This window comes from Periophthalmus magnuspinnatus, chromosome 17 (genome assembly GCF_009829125.3).
Source record: "Periophthalmus magnuspinnatus isolate fPerMag1 chromosome 17, fPerMag1.2.pri, whole genome shotgun sequence".
Lineage (NCBI taxonomy): Eukaryota > Metazoa > Chordata > Actinopteri > Gobiiformes > Gobiidae > Periophthalmus > Periophthalmus magnuspinnatus.
This window is the reverse complement of record NC_047142.1, coordinates 5,724,947-5,739,604: the sequence shown is the minus strand read 5'-3', so window position 1 is coordinate 5,739,604 and position 14,658 is coordinate 5,724,947. Positions and strand designations below refer to the sequence as shown.

Here is a 14,658-nt window from a genome sequence, read left to right as displayed (position 1 = left end):
AATAGAGTGTTTTTTTTTTTTATTTTAGACAAGAACTCATGAACATGTGAATGAAACAAAACACAACTCCAGGTCTGTTTTTGATGAGGAAACAACATTATAACAGATCAGAAAACAGAGTATGGGCCATTTAAGAAAGAGACAAAACATGTAGTTATTTAATTTTGCTCATAGGAGAAAAATAATTGCATGAGATTCAAATTTGGCGTTTGTATGACATGTATAAAGTATCATTGTATAACAGAAGGAAGATGAATTTAACTGTATTTATTTAAAGCAACACAGTGTAACTTTCTGGTATTGGCATGTCACCTGCATGATTCCAAGGACACAGAAACTTAAAGCCAAACTAGATGACATATCGTGGAATATTATAGCCAAAGCAACAACATTTCAATGGAGACAAGCAGGTGGAGGCCAAAGAAGAATCAGGTTTGTGGAGATGCAAGCCGCTAAGTGCATAAAAAAAACATACTTGTGTGTATTTTTGACTAAAAAGTGACACTATGGGGCTTTAAAGATCAGATATTCTGCTGTAGATTGATATGGCAAAAACACAAAACTACAGGTTCTCTCTTTGTTGTGATCATCTAAACATTAAACACAATTAGTGGACAGTATATCCACAGGGGACACTTCAGAGCTGTAGGTTGGTCACTAATCTATCCCCAGGCTGTGTGTACTTTAATGAGTTGACTCTCTGCTTCAACACAAACTCATTATCTATTGCTCGCTGCTATTTTACATATAGTCTGGCTGATTAGCATGGAAATAGCCTTAATGCAATTTCAAATGGTATTTACACAGGCTTTCATTTGTGTGGAGAAGTTTTCATTTGGGGGGTTGTGTCATTTGACTAATCCATACTTTGAATTGCAATTAAAATCTAGAATATTAACGGATATGAAAATGTATTGGTGTTTTTATTCCTCCTTCATTTTCACCAAAAGGTTAAGTTTATGTCAAGAATGGATTTGTTCCTTTGCTGTTAATAAAGAAAACTTAAGCCCTGTATCAGATTTTTTCCTCTTGCACCTTGAACAAAATGCACAGTACAGATATAGGGCCTCATTTATCAAGAGTTTGCTCACGTGCTAAACAACTATCCACGCTAAAAGTGGAGCAAAAACGTGACGCTAAAGAAGGAATCTGCAAAACGGGGTGTTTTTTTGCCAACATGCGCGAACTCTGAGGCGGAGGAAATGCAAATGAAGCTGTTTAACGAATCCTGCAAGATTTATTTCAACTATAAAGAGCGAAAACTGCAAGATAATATAATACAATGGAGAGACAAGCGTAAACTTTTTACACAGGAGCCACTGCACTTTAAGCACCTATAGGGCGTTTGATATTGATTTTAAACGCTTTAAAATGACCCACAAGGACAGACGAGATAACAACATGTTGGTTTCAAAGCAGCAGTAATAAACTATAAGCTCTTTACCTGCCACACTACGGCCCTGACTCCTACAAGTCTTCCACTGAACCGGCGCCTTCCACAGCCGCTGTCCATCAAACTGGGCTTTCACACGTCTGACCCATGTCCTAAAGCGGAGACTGGGGGTCTGGTTCAGTCATGAAGAAGAGGCAGATGCGAGTCCCCGTCCCTGCACTGCTCCGATGCCACAGGTGTGCGTGCTTTTGTACACTGCTTTTGTATTATACCATGTTAAAGCGCAAAGAGAAAAGGATAACACTGGTAAACCTGCTGTTCAAAGCTTTCACGACTCCCTCAGATGCTCCTTAATCCAAACGCTACGCGAAAAATGTCGGGAAGTAGGGCAAACGTGAATTTGCACAACACTTTCAACAATTCAATAGCCCACAGGAGCAGAGGCACGCTGACTTTTGCACTGGCTGAACGCTCTCATTTACATGTCAGTTTTGCGGTAGAAATACTCACACACAACACGCCCACAAACTGCACGAGCTACTCTTCACCTGGAATGACAACTGAGGCCCGGATTGTATAAGCAGCCCTTGACGTCAAAATACATCTACTATGTACTCTCTGTGTCTAATTATAAAGTGTTTTCTTGCCCGCAAATCCGTAAATGCACAATTAGCATACGAGTTGTTGTTAGTATTACCATAACGGCAAAACTCTGAACCTTGAAAGTTGTGAAAAGCGCTGATAAACTCATTGCTGTGAATATTACGATCCTCGAAATGCATAAAGTAAGTGAAGCATAACTTGGAACCACGTCGAACTGTTCTGTTTTTCCCATTTTTAAAACAGTAAAATGTAAGAGAACTTGTTAAAAAATGAAGAAAATGCAAAAGACAATGGACGATTCAAGGTTTGAACACAAATACTGATGCGTAATTAGGTCACTGCCTTAACGGAGGTTCTATATAGTGAAAAAACAAAGAAGATGTGCGTATTCAAGTGGCAAACAGCCTTTAATCATTGTATAACTCACAAATGCTGCTGAGTTGGTGATGTTTGGGCACGAGGGGAATAGAAGTAGTCATGTGTAGCAGCCATTCTGATGCAGGCAATTAAAATACATCCTACAGGCTTTGATGTGGCTTCAACGGCTGAAAAAGACGTATTTTGTCTGTAAGGCATTTCCCATTTGCTCATGTTTTTGAAATGAGTATGTCACATGACCCAGCGCCCGTAGAGGGTTAAATCCATCCCTGTCATAACCACGAGCGCTCATCCGAAACTCTCTGCGTAGCGCGGAGTGAAGTTTCCCTGGTGATTCGTGTCACGCCACACACAGTTACATGTACCGCACCAGCGCAGAGCCGCGGGGTACAACCACGGACGATTGGGATTCTGGAGAATTTCATCAAAAACAATTGGCTGAGTGGCACTGTTTTATTGTCGTGTTGAATCCTGTAATTACAACGCTGTCAGTCAAATTGGGGGGAAAAACAATGGGTTTGTCAAGGGGGGGGTTGAAGAATTAAACCTATGAATGGGATTTCTTATCAGCGTCGCGTGTCCTCTCTACTCTAAATGACTCGTTTGATGATTGGCGCGGCGGGCATCTCTCATCTTTTGTTTGTTTTGCTCCATTCACGTTAATTACCTTTGGTCATTTGAAGGAGAGCTACGAAAGTGACCATCTTAATGAGCCATCGCACCGAGTAAGCGCTTTGCCGCGTATCCCCCGGAGTTCTGCCCTTTTCCTTTGACTGCCGGGCTCACGCTCGCAAAGCCTGGAGGTGTGAGAGTGATTCCGGGTTAGACGTGCGCCGCTGTGGGCTCTAGCCTCATCAGCCTGAGCAGGGGAGAGCTCATAACACAACTTAATCACGCCTATCAAGCTAGCCCAGAGAGAGGACTGTCAGTCAGGGGGAAAAATACCATTTATTTGGCCTGCCAGCACATACCCAGAGTAATTTCATCTACAATACCTGCTATTACAGTGTATCATATATAATGTCTGAGCATGGGCAGAGTGTTGGATAGCTATCGGGGAAGGGCACAGTTTTGCTAGCCGTACCGTCGCCAATCTCAGATACATGAAAGTGGGCTAAGCTGCTTAAAAGCCTGAGACAAATTACGATTCAAAGTTATGTTTTTGGGTATTATCGACTGCTGCATTTGATTATAACTTTGCAAGACGCTAGCTCACACTAATTAGTCAAAAGGGTCATATTTTTATATAGCGCGTTTCTAAATTCAAGGCTCTCGAAGCGGTTTACATCAAGGAACCGCTTACCAATTCATACGCCAACGTAAGCGGACAACAAGTAAGAAGGATTGTCCAAAAAACAAAACAGAACACTCGTCTGTAGGAGCGGGATTTGCATCGCCAACCTGTGGATCGCTGGATCTGACAGCTTAACCAACGATGTTAACGTGGAGAGTGGGATCCGAACCGCCAACCTTCGGATCAACGGACAAAACGCGCAACCAACTCAGCTTCCTAGTTCGACAAAGTGCTCACCAACGCTCCATTCCACTTCCTCGCTTCAACACGGATCAAGAACGACGTGTTTTTTTTACATAATTTCAGTGAGATAAACGGTAACACGGTGATATATGATGAGGGAAACCATTCTGTGCAGTGAGGGCAGTTTAAAGCCGAGCTGGAACTTTATTTCTAATCGTCGTTGATCAGTTTGGGTCTGTTTAATTGACCGATCTACTGGAAAAGCATGTGATTTGGACCAGAGTTCAGACCTCAGAGGAATACTGTACATTTTCAGCGTTAAATGGCTCTAAAAATTCAGTTTATGTCATTTTTTGAATACGACAAAAATGCAAAATTCAAGATATAACTGACTTTTTGCCATACCACGTAGCCAGGGTTTCATATCAGCGGATTCCATAAAACATGATTTTGGAAGTGGAATGAAAAGCCATGCGGATTCACATGCAAACTGTGCTAATAATTTCCTCCCGAATGAAATAGATAGTAAATACAGACCTCTGCCCGTGCTGTAGTGCTGCAGTTTGTCACTGTACACGGCTTCCTTGGTGTACGCCCTTTTCCTGCAAGAGAAAAAAAAAAAAAAACACAAAATGAAAATGAAAAAAGAAACATGAAAGTTAAAAATGAGTGAAGGATGTTGCCATGAAAAGACGTGTCAACTTATTACCGGACTGTGACGCTGCGAAGTGACGCGGCTGAAATGTAATGGGTTGGCGCGGGGGTTAGCTGTAGCAAGTGAAGTTTATGAAAATGAGCAGATTTTTAATTAGAGCTTGATAGGATCTGGGTGCTTTTCATCTGTCTCCTCTGCCTCGGCATCAAAAGCGCGCGGGACCGTTTGATGAACACTTACATGCTCGGGGAGTTGCACACAGAAAATTTGACTTTCATACAAGCAAAAAGAGCAGGCGCCAAATGTGACAATGTGACAGAATGCTCTCTAAAATTAAATTGACTTAAGTAAAAAGTGAAGAGGACAGAGCCAGGAAGGAGGAATGTCGAGGGAATGAATGTGGGGTTTCAATCGGCGTCTCCAGCGTCACTTTTCGCTTTCTCGTCGGCGTCGGAGTTGTGAAAGAACTCGTGTGTATTTTAACGTGTTATCACAAGAGGAAGGCCTTGTCAAAAGATATCAGGCAAATTTCAAGGACTGACTAAAATGATCATTTTTATCTTGATTTAAGCTTATACAACACCGAGGAGTTGAAATGTGCTCCCCAAGTGGATTAGAAATGCAATATTAGCGCTGATGAGGACTTCTCTTAGGCGTTTTGGAGGATGATGAAGAAAAGGGATCTGGAAATCTGAAACGTTTGAATGCTCTTCTGATTGGTATTTTGTTAAATGTTTTTCTGATTCAACGGTTTTACCAACTGCCATAAAACAAACCATTTTTACATGAAGACAAAATTTAAAAGTGTCAACTGGATAAATCGTTCTAAGAGTGAAGACGTTTCGCTGCTCGTCCCAGCCGCTCCTTCAGTTCTGGTCAGATTGCTGGTGGACACTGCCTTATATCTGTCTGAAAATGAAACTATAAACAGGTCCCCTATTGCTCTCTTTGTTCGTGTTTGTTTTGGGTCTGAGGATAAAGCTATAGATTAGTGATTTGGTGTTTAAGGAAGGTTTAAGGAATCAGGAATGGACGCCTGAGACATAATCTCTTACCGATGTATAACTCTATCCTCAGACCCAAAACAAACAGGGACAAAGAGAACAATATGGGGTCATTAAGGGTTGAATAGGGTCGTTAAAGCTGAAACTGGAGACAATAGCTGGTTACAGTTTCAGTGTATTTAGTCCCTCCCCAGAACTGAAGAAGCGGCTTGAATGAGCTGCCAAACGTCTTCACTCCTATAACAATTTGTCCAGTTGACACATTTAAATTTCGTCTTTTGCTACGGATCAGACCTGGACAACTGAGGGATTACACAGACATTTTTACATGTTTTGACCTTTAGTGGGCCTGTCTCAACTTAAACTAAAGGTAAACTTTTCGGCCTGTCACCATGGAAGTACCATGGGGCGAAGTTACAAGTCAGATTTGTGGAGAAGCAACCTCGCTAAATAAAGAGCAGCTTTTAGAACAAACCAAACAAACAAAAACCTTTATGAAATGAACGCGAGAAGATAAATGTAATGCCAGGCTGCGGATCATTCTAAAGCAATCGCGTACCCACGGAGATCAACTCTACATACTGCAACTGTAAAGAGAAGCTTCATAAAAGATAAAATGTCCTGAGATGTTCTCCAGTGGATTTACGGTGTTTATTTTCATGTACTACAGTCTCAGACCTGTACTGTGTTATAAATGATGCATAGTATATTTATTTTGCTGGTATAGTTTTTATTGATGCAAAGAGCGTTCCCACCAGTGCGCCGCCAAACGCTCTACCTTAAAGAACGTATCTGGATGAGGACGGTGCCGCTGCCTTTGAAAAGTCAAGTGTAAATATACAAGATGTTCTAGCAGAGCATTTGTTTATGTGAAGAGGCTGGCAGTGAACACCAGGCACAAGTGGAGTGTTTACCTGCTGCACACTATGGAGATGGCCACCAGGGACACGATGAAGACCACTCCTGCAGCCGCCGAGCCCGCGATCAGGGGCAGCTGCTCCCTCAGCTCCGACTTGAAGTCATCTGACACACAAGAAAAACATGAAATAAACAACTGGACAAAGTACACAAAGTATTCAAAATGAAGAGATGGAAGCTGCGTTCACACTTGTCCTCATTTGATCCTTTGTCCTTGGTCCTGTTTCAGTCCTAGTTTTGTTCTGTTTTAGTCCTGTTTTAGTCCTGGTTTAGTCCTGTTTTAGTCCTGTTTTAGTCCTGTTTTAGTCCTGGTTTAGTCCTGGTTTAGTCCTGGTTTAGTCCTGGTTTAGTCCTGGTTTAGTCCTGGTTTAGTCCTGGTTTAGTCCTGGTTTAGTCCTGGTTTAGTCCTGGTTTAGTCCTGGTTTAGTTCTGTTTTAGTCCTGGTTTAGTCCTGGTTTAGTTCTGTTTTAGTCCTGGTTTAGTCCTGGTTTAGTTCTGGTTTAGTTCTGGTTTAGTCCTGGTCATCCGCTGGGTCACAGTTGGTATAATATTGGAGTAATTTTATATAATTTATCAGAGATATAAATGCACCATCACTTCATTAAATATTTTTAGAAACCTCTGGAGACTCCCTGAGAATCTTTGGGTCCCGACCCTCAGTTTGAGAAAGTCCAAGTTTATTTACACACAGCTGAACTCTTCTCATTTGGACTGAAAATATAACAGATGTTGTGATCTCAAACAGGTAAAAACATCCACGTTATGACTCTATATTTGGATAATCACTTGATTATTTGTTTAGTGTCGTGTGAGAAATGAGACGACGCCAGACACAAGAATAACAGAAGAACAACATATAGATCTGTTTATGCAGACGTCCTGACCGGAACAAGACATGTCCTGAGTGAAGGAGACAGACAGAGGGGGACAGAGAGAGAAGAGGACAGAGAAGGAGAGACAGAGAGCGTGTGAGAGAGAGGGACAGACAGAGAGTGAGACAGAGAGAGAAAGACAGAGAGTGAGACAGAGAGGGAGACAGAGACAGACGGAGACAGAGAGAATGAGACAGAGTGAGATAGAGAGAGAGGGAGACAGAGAGAGGAAGTGAGACACATAGAGGGAGACAGAAAGAGAGGAGGGGACAGAGAGAGGGAGTGAGACAGAGACAGAGAGAGAGGAGGGGACAGAGAGAGACAGACAGAGAGAGGGGGATGAGGACTACTGTCTCTCTGTGTTTCTGTCGGGGCTCAGCGCCTCAGAGAAGTGCAGTTTGAAACGTTACTTCAGAAGCGTCGAAAAGCGAGTCACCCTCTGCCAGTCACTATCCAAACATGTTTTATGCACACAGCCCGACAGAAAAAATATACACACTCCTCACTTATCTTTTTATTGCACGATGTCTTCCTTCAATGTCTCGCAGACACTATACTGTAAAGGCGTTACGATTTGGCACGCAACAGCGGCCGCTTAGTCCAACCCGTGGACTGGGCCTGTTGGATGGAGGCGATAACGACACAAGCTAATGCGTCTTTGGAGACACGCTGCTCCTGTGTGTATGAGGGAAATGTGCTCAGGGTTTTAAAGGGGCACTGTGTAACCTTTATGGTTAAGGGCCTATCACCTGCAGGTTTCCATGGAGATGTTACTGTGTAGCTCGGGATGTTCCACAGTATGGCATTAAACATATTGTGCATTTCAAAAACTTACAGAGGGTGAGTTTGGATTCTGGAGGCGTCAACTGCTGGTCTCCATAGAGATAGATAATGCCGTACTGTGGAACATTATCGACGACTACTACTACTACAACCTCAGCTACTATTACTATTCTAACCCCAATTACTACTACTACTACTCCAACCTCAACTTCTACTACTCCAACTACTACTACTACTATTCCTACTACCACTACCTCAACTGCTACTACTACTACAACTACAACCTTAACTACTACGACTACTACTATTCCAACCTCTGCTACTGTTCCAAACTCAAGTACTACTACTACTACCTCAACTACCTCTACTACTACTACTATTCCAACCTCAGTTACTACTACCACTACTACTCCAACCACCGTAATTAGTACTACTCCAACTACTACTCCTACTGCTCTAACTACTACTAGTCCAAATACCATTACTCCTCCTACTACAACATAACCCTAAACAGAACCTCAATGTGAAGAAGAAGAAGAAGAAGAACAAGAAGAAGAAAAAGAAGAAGAACAAGAACATATTGTAATATTAACAACATCTCCATGGAAACAAGCTGGTGCCAGACTTTCTATTAGAAATGTCACACAGTGTACTTTAGCTTTCTCATTTATCAAACACACAAAATGGCGTCCTGACTCACACTTTCGCCTCGTTCTATAGGGGCAAATGACGTTTTTCTTAAAATTTCTGATTCAAGATGACGGCGTGAAATCTGACATCCGTCATCCATATTCCCATTTGTGAAGTATTAGCGGACTGGAGGGGGCACTGAGTCAGTCACCTCGGCGGCGGCCCACTCACATTTTCTTCATCACACCTGTCAATCACCTGTGTGGGGGAGGGGACAGGGGGCAGGGGGCAGACGGACACTTTGCAGAGGTGGATGGAAACGTGCTGACGGACAGACAAAGGGAGATTATAGCCACAGCCGAGAGGAGAATGACTCTGAGGAGATAGGAGCGGGACGGGGGAGAGGGCGTGTGGGGGAAGACGCAGTACTCCGAGTACTCCAGGAAAAGTGGCAGGTATTGTGTTTCGGTTAAAATACTGATCGTTGTACATAATCTGAGTATCTTGTTGCTGTTTCAAATATTACTATGACTAAAATGTTATGATGCTGCGATGACGAAAATCTCTACGAGTTTAAGTTCAACTGTAATAAAAACTTCAACCTCTACTACTACTACTACTACTACTACAACTACTACTTCAACCTCTACTACTACTACAACAACTGCTACTTCAACTACTACTACTACTACTACAACTGCTACTTCAACTACTACTACTACAACTGCTACTTCAACTACTACTACTACTACAACAACTGCTACTTCAACCTCTTCTACTACTACTACTACAACTGCTACTTCAACCTCTACTACTACTACTACTACATCTGCTACTTCAACCTCTACTACTACTACTACTACAACTGCTACTTCAACCCCTACTACTACTACTACAACTGCTACTTCAACCTCTACTACTACTACTACAACTGCTACTTCAACCTCTACTACTACTACTACAACTGCTACTTCAACCTCTACTACTACTACTACAACTGCTACTTCAACCTCTACTACTACTACTACAACTGCTACTTCAACCTCTACTACTACTACAACTGCTACTTCAACCTCTACTACTACTACTACAACTGCTACTTCAACCTCTACTACTACTACTACTACTACTACAACTGCTACTTCAACCTCTACTACTACTACTACTACAACTGCTACTTCAACCTCAGCTACTACTACTATTACTACTACTCCAACTACTACTTCAACCTCAACTAATACTACTACTTCAACTACTATTACTACTATTCCCACTACTACTACTGCACCAACCTTTACTACTACAACCACCACTACTTCAACTGCTACTACTCCAACCTCAGCTACTACTACTACTACTATTCTAACTACTACTACTACTCCAATTACTACTACTACTTCAACCTCAACATTTACTACTACTCCTACTACTACTCCATCCTCAATTACTACCTCCACTAACACTACTACTCCAACTACTACTACTATTTCAACCTCAACTAATAGTACTACTCCAACTTCAACTAATAGTACTACTCCAACCTCAACTACTACTACCTCTACTACTATTCCAACCTGTACTACGACCTCCACTACTCCAACTGCTACTCCCACTCCTCCAACCTCAACTACTACTACTCCTACTACTATTATCACTCCAACCTCACTCACTCCTCCTCCTCCTAAAACATCACCTCATCACACCTCACCTAAAAGTATCTCACTCCTCCTCTCCCGTCACTATTTTTTTAGTGTCTTTATTATTTATTTTTTTTGCTGCTAATTGCGTTGAAGAGTGCGTGCCTTGGCGCTGGTCCAGGAGCAGTTTTATGCATCAGGAGGAGTGAGAGCGAGGGCCCACAGGGGAGTGTTCTGGGGCCATGGTACATCTGCCGCGCACAGTTAAACAGTCAGGTTCATCATCATTATCACCCTCCTCATCTCTCAGTCCCAAAGCCCCGCGCCGGCCCATCCATCGCCATCATCTGCATTAACACAACGCAACTTGAAAATGTCACCCCTGTCTGATGCATTATGGGACGGGAAATGGACTATATGCTCACAGAGATGGAGGGGACCTTTTGTACTGTACAGCAGAGTCGTCTAAGTGATATTTTGAAAGAATATATTGATTTGGAGAAGAATAGAAAGTCTAACCGTTTCTGTCTGGGTGGCCTTCAGCGTGGTACTATTATCGTTTATTCTGCATGTGCAAAATTATAGTGCGTTTTTATTAGAAAGATTGTAATTCTCTGCGTGGTTTTCGTCGTACTTTTACTTTTTTAACATATATTTGAAAGTGTAACAGTACTCTTCCGTTGACAATGTTAAACGGTTTGAACATTTGCATTTCTTGCACTGCTCCTTCAGATTAAGGACGGGGCGATTTACGTACAATATATATCGTGAATTGCGATAAAAAAAAAAGGTCCGCAATTAATCGTTCGTGGAATTTTTTAATAATCGTGTGCAGGCAGTGGATGTGGATCCCAGTGATGCCACACATTTATACCCTCCACTCAAGAAGCTGACGTCTGATGTGAGGAATTATTATGGATTTGAAAAATAAGACGAACAAGATGAGTCACCGATTTGCAAAGTCTGACGAAAAAAAGATACGGCTCCGACGGCAAACACCAGCAACTTAAACGCACATTTACGATGTCCATACCATGTGACATAAACTACTGAATGTAGTTTGTGGTAGTTTAGATTTGCATGAATCCGTGTTTGTATCGACTTTGCTATCGCTAGGTTAGCACTAGCTGAACAGCATTTTGCACAGCTGATTGCGCAGTTGGCTAGCAACGACGCACAATCATGAATCAATCTGAAAACCTATAACCTCCTAGGACCTGGCGGGGACAACACATTTTGAGTTGTCTAGGCCACAGTACATTCTTTTGTGATAATATCGTTAATCGTGATAATTTTGGTGAGTCTAGATTTTAATATCGTCCCATCCTTACTTCTTAACTTCTTGGATCATTACTTCTTGCTACTCTTACTACTTGCAGAATATCATTTCGGCGTTAACAGTACTTTTACTCGAGTACCTAACTGGTCATCATTGATAACGTGTTAACCGTTGAATACATTGGTTTACAGATACTGGAGGCTAATTAAAGCCCTCAAAGTCTGAAAAAGCCTGAATATTTGAATGTCAGTCATATTCGGGTAAAAAATAACCTTTGTCATGTGCTTTGAATTTGACATTTCCAACCTTAGCACCACTGCGAGGAACTTTTACAGAATCAAAACCGAGCTGAACAAAGCGTACTCCTCCGAACGCCTTTGTCAACGTCCAAACTATTCTCACGCCCAAAGTACTACGTTGATTACGATGTTTACAGTTTTCTGATTACCTAAGACACCACTTTCCTGTTGAGTGCCTATAGATTATAACCTCTTTTCTGCCAAATCTGTTCACTCATGTTTTCAATGCGCAATTTAAATCTTAATGTAGCAAAGAACGCAATCAATCACGCGGTTCATTTCCTGTTTCCCTCCATTAAAGCCAAGGTTATACACAATCACTATTATAATGCAATTTAGCACGTAGGCTAACGCATTCTGCTTGTTTTGCACTGCGTAAGCTAGCTTCTGCCAATATAACAGGTGTTGCTGGTCAGTCTGTACCCGCACCATTAACAATAATCTGATCAAAATGTAACCACAGCAGCTATGCATTCTGGGACGTCTCTACGGCAACAGAAGGGCTGTGTGGGAAACGAAAAACAATTAGCTACGCTCGCTGCATCGTGTAAAATAAACACCCCGCTGTATACGCATTAAAATATTCAGTACGCACCTCTTGACAGTAGATGTAATGTTATTAACCATAATGCTAACCGCTAACGAATGCGCAGCGGAGTGAGAGATTGTGTGAACGTGTGAAGCGTGGTGTTGGACGGAGCTGTGTCTTGTGGCGTGCCGAGTCTTACCATCTGTCAGGGTTTGAAAGCACATCTTGCTGCTGAATTTGCCAAAGCCGGCCACGGTCCGCGCGCGCACCTGCACCACGTACACCGTACCTGAGCGCAGGCCCTCCACCCGCGCCGTGTTGGTCTGGCTGCGCAAAACGGTGGAGTTGATCTCGGCGTGGTCCTGGAGGAGGAGAGAGCACACGGGGGAAGAGGGTTAGATGGAGTGAACGGGGTGAGGAGGATTTTTGTGGAAAGTGTAACTACATGTGCTAAAAAATACATACGCAGAATACTAACATGAAGGACTCACAGAAGTACTTTATGTAACTTATGTGTTATGTAAGTAACTTCAAACTGCAAGGAATTAGCAAAAAAAAAACAACTAAAACACTACTTTTGTTGTGCGTACATCTGGATTTTTATTTCCATCTAATCAGTGATCAATAAATGAAAACACACTATATATAAAGTGACTCAATGTAAAAGTATTTCAAGTATTCAGAATACAGTACTCTGATTGGACCATGTAACGGAAAGAGTAAAAAAAAAAACCTAGCCAAGTATTAGTACTAGTACTTCAACCTCAACTACTACTACTACTATTACTCCTACTACTATTACTACTCCAACCTCAACTACTACTACTACTACTCCAACCTCAACTACTACTACTACTACTCCAACCTCAACTACTACTTCAACCTCAACTACTACGTCAACCTCAACTACTGCTACTCCTACTATTCCAACTACTACTACTCCAACCTCAACTACTACTCCAACTACTATTACTACTGCTACTACTCCAAACTCTACTACTACTACTACTTCAACCTCAACTACTCCAACTACTATTACTAGTACTCCAATCTCTACTGCTAGTACTACTCCAACCTTAACTACTACTACCTCTGCAGCTCCTATTCCAACTACGTACGTTAAGTCTGCAGGGAATAAGCAAAAAAATACAACTAAAAACACGACTTTTGTTGTGTGTACATGTGGATTTTTATTTCCATCTATAATCAGTGATAAATAAATGAACACACTTACACTATATACTGTATAATGTGACTCAATGTAAAAGTATTTCAAGTGTTCAGACTGCAGTACTCTGATTGGACCATGCAGCGGAATGTGTAAAAAAAAAACAAAAAAGTATATACATTTTATTGCAAGTATTATAACTTTATACATTTTAAAAGTGATTTTCCCAAAACTGCGAACACATTTAGTTCCAGGTTTAGTCCCAGTTCTGTGTATTCATGTGTAAAAGTACTCTAATTAAATACTCGCAGGCATAAATCATGGGCCTACACTCTGTTAACTGTCGACTTCTATCAGCTCAATCCCGCCAAACTCTACACTCATTTGCCCAATTTAGGACCCGATTTGCATCTCCTCGACTTCAGGGAGGCGTGACCCGACTTTAGATCCTCGTGTATGATTTCTGTGTCCTGTGTCAATGTGACTCCGAGCTCCTCTGTCATATGCTAAACTCATAACCGCAAAACATCACCACGGCAACAGCCAATAAAACAAAGCGTCATGGGGTGGACGGAGTGAGGGACGCAGAGCTGCAAGACACAAACTCAGGAAACAGAGACCAGGCCTTGATAATAATATCGTTTAATCTATGTGTGCGGAATTATACACTGCATTTTATTAAAGACTGTAATTCTCTGCATGGTTTTCATCGTACTTTTACTTTTTTTTTATATATATATTTGAAAGTATAACAGTACTCTTTTGGATTTTGGTGACTGACAATTGACAATTATTAAACGATTTGAACATTTCTGTTTCTTGCACTGCTCCTTCAGATATTTTCTTGGATCACAACTTCTTACTTGAAGAATATTAAATACAGAATAGTATTTTGATGTAACAGTACTTTTACTTGAGTACAAATTTGACACTGTACCTTTAATAAAACTTGGAAGATTATTTTTAGGTCTGTGTCATGATGCAATATGATGTTATTCAGGTTATAGAAGTAGAATCTCTTTAATTTGTAGTA

The 14,658-nt window shown here is 41.5% G+C and overlaps 1 protein-coding gene across 2 annotated transcripts in view; it reads right to left on the bottom strand.

The window, feature by feature from the left end:
- LOC117384992 (ephrin type-B receptor 1) overlaps positions 1–14,658 on the bottom strand; it is a 279,983-nt gene that overhangs the window by 33,057 nt on the left and 232,268 nt on the right. For both annotated transcript variants that reach the window (XM_033982197.2, XM_033982196.2), the window contains exons 7-9: positions 12,657–12,819; positions 6,425–6,533; positions 4,389–4,453 (exon numbers count right to left, since the gene is read on the bottom strand). In XM_033982197.2, the coding sequence (XP_033838088.1) occupies positions 4,389–4,453; positions 6,425–6,533; positions 12,657–12,819 (337 nt within the window). The remainder of the gene's footprint in view (positions 1–4,388; positions 4,454–6,424; positions 6,534–12,656; positions 12,820–14,658) is intronic.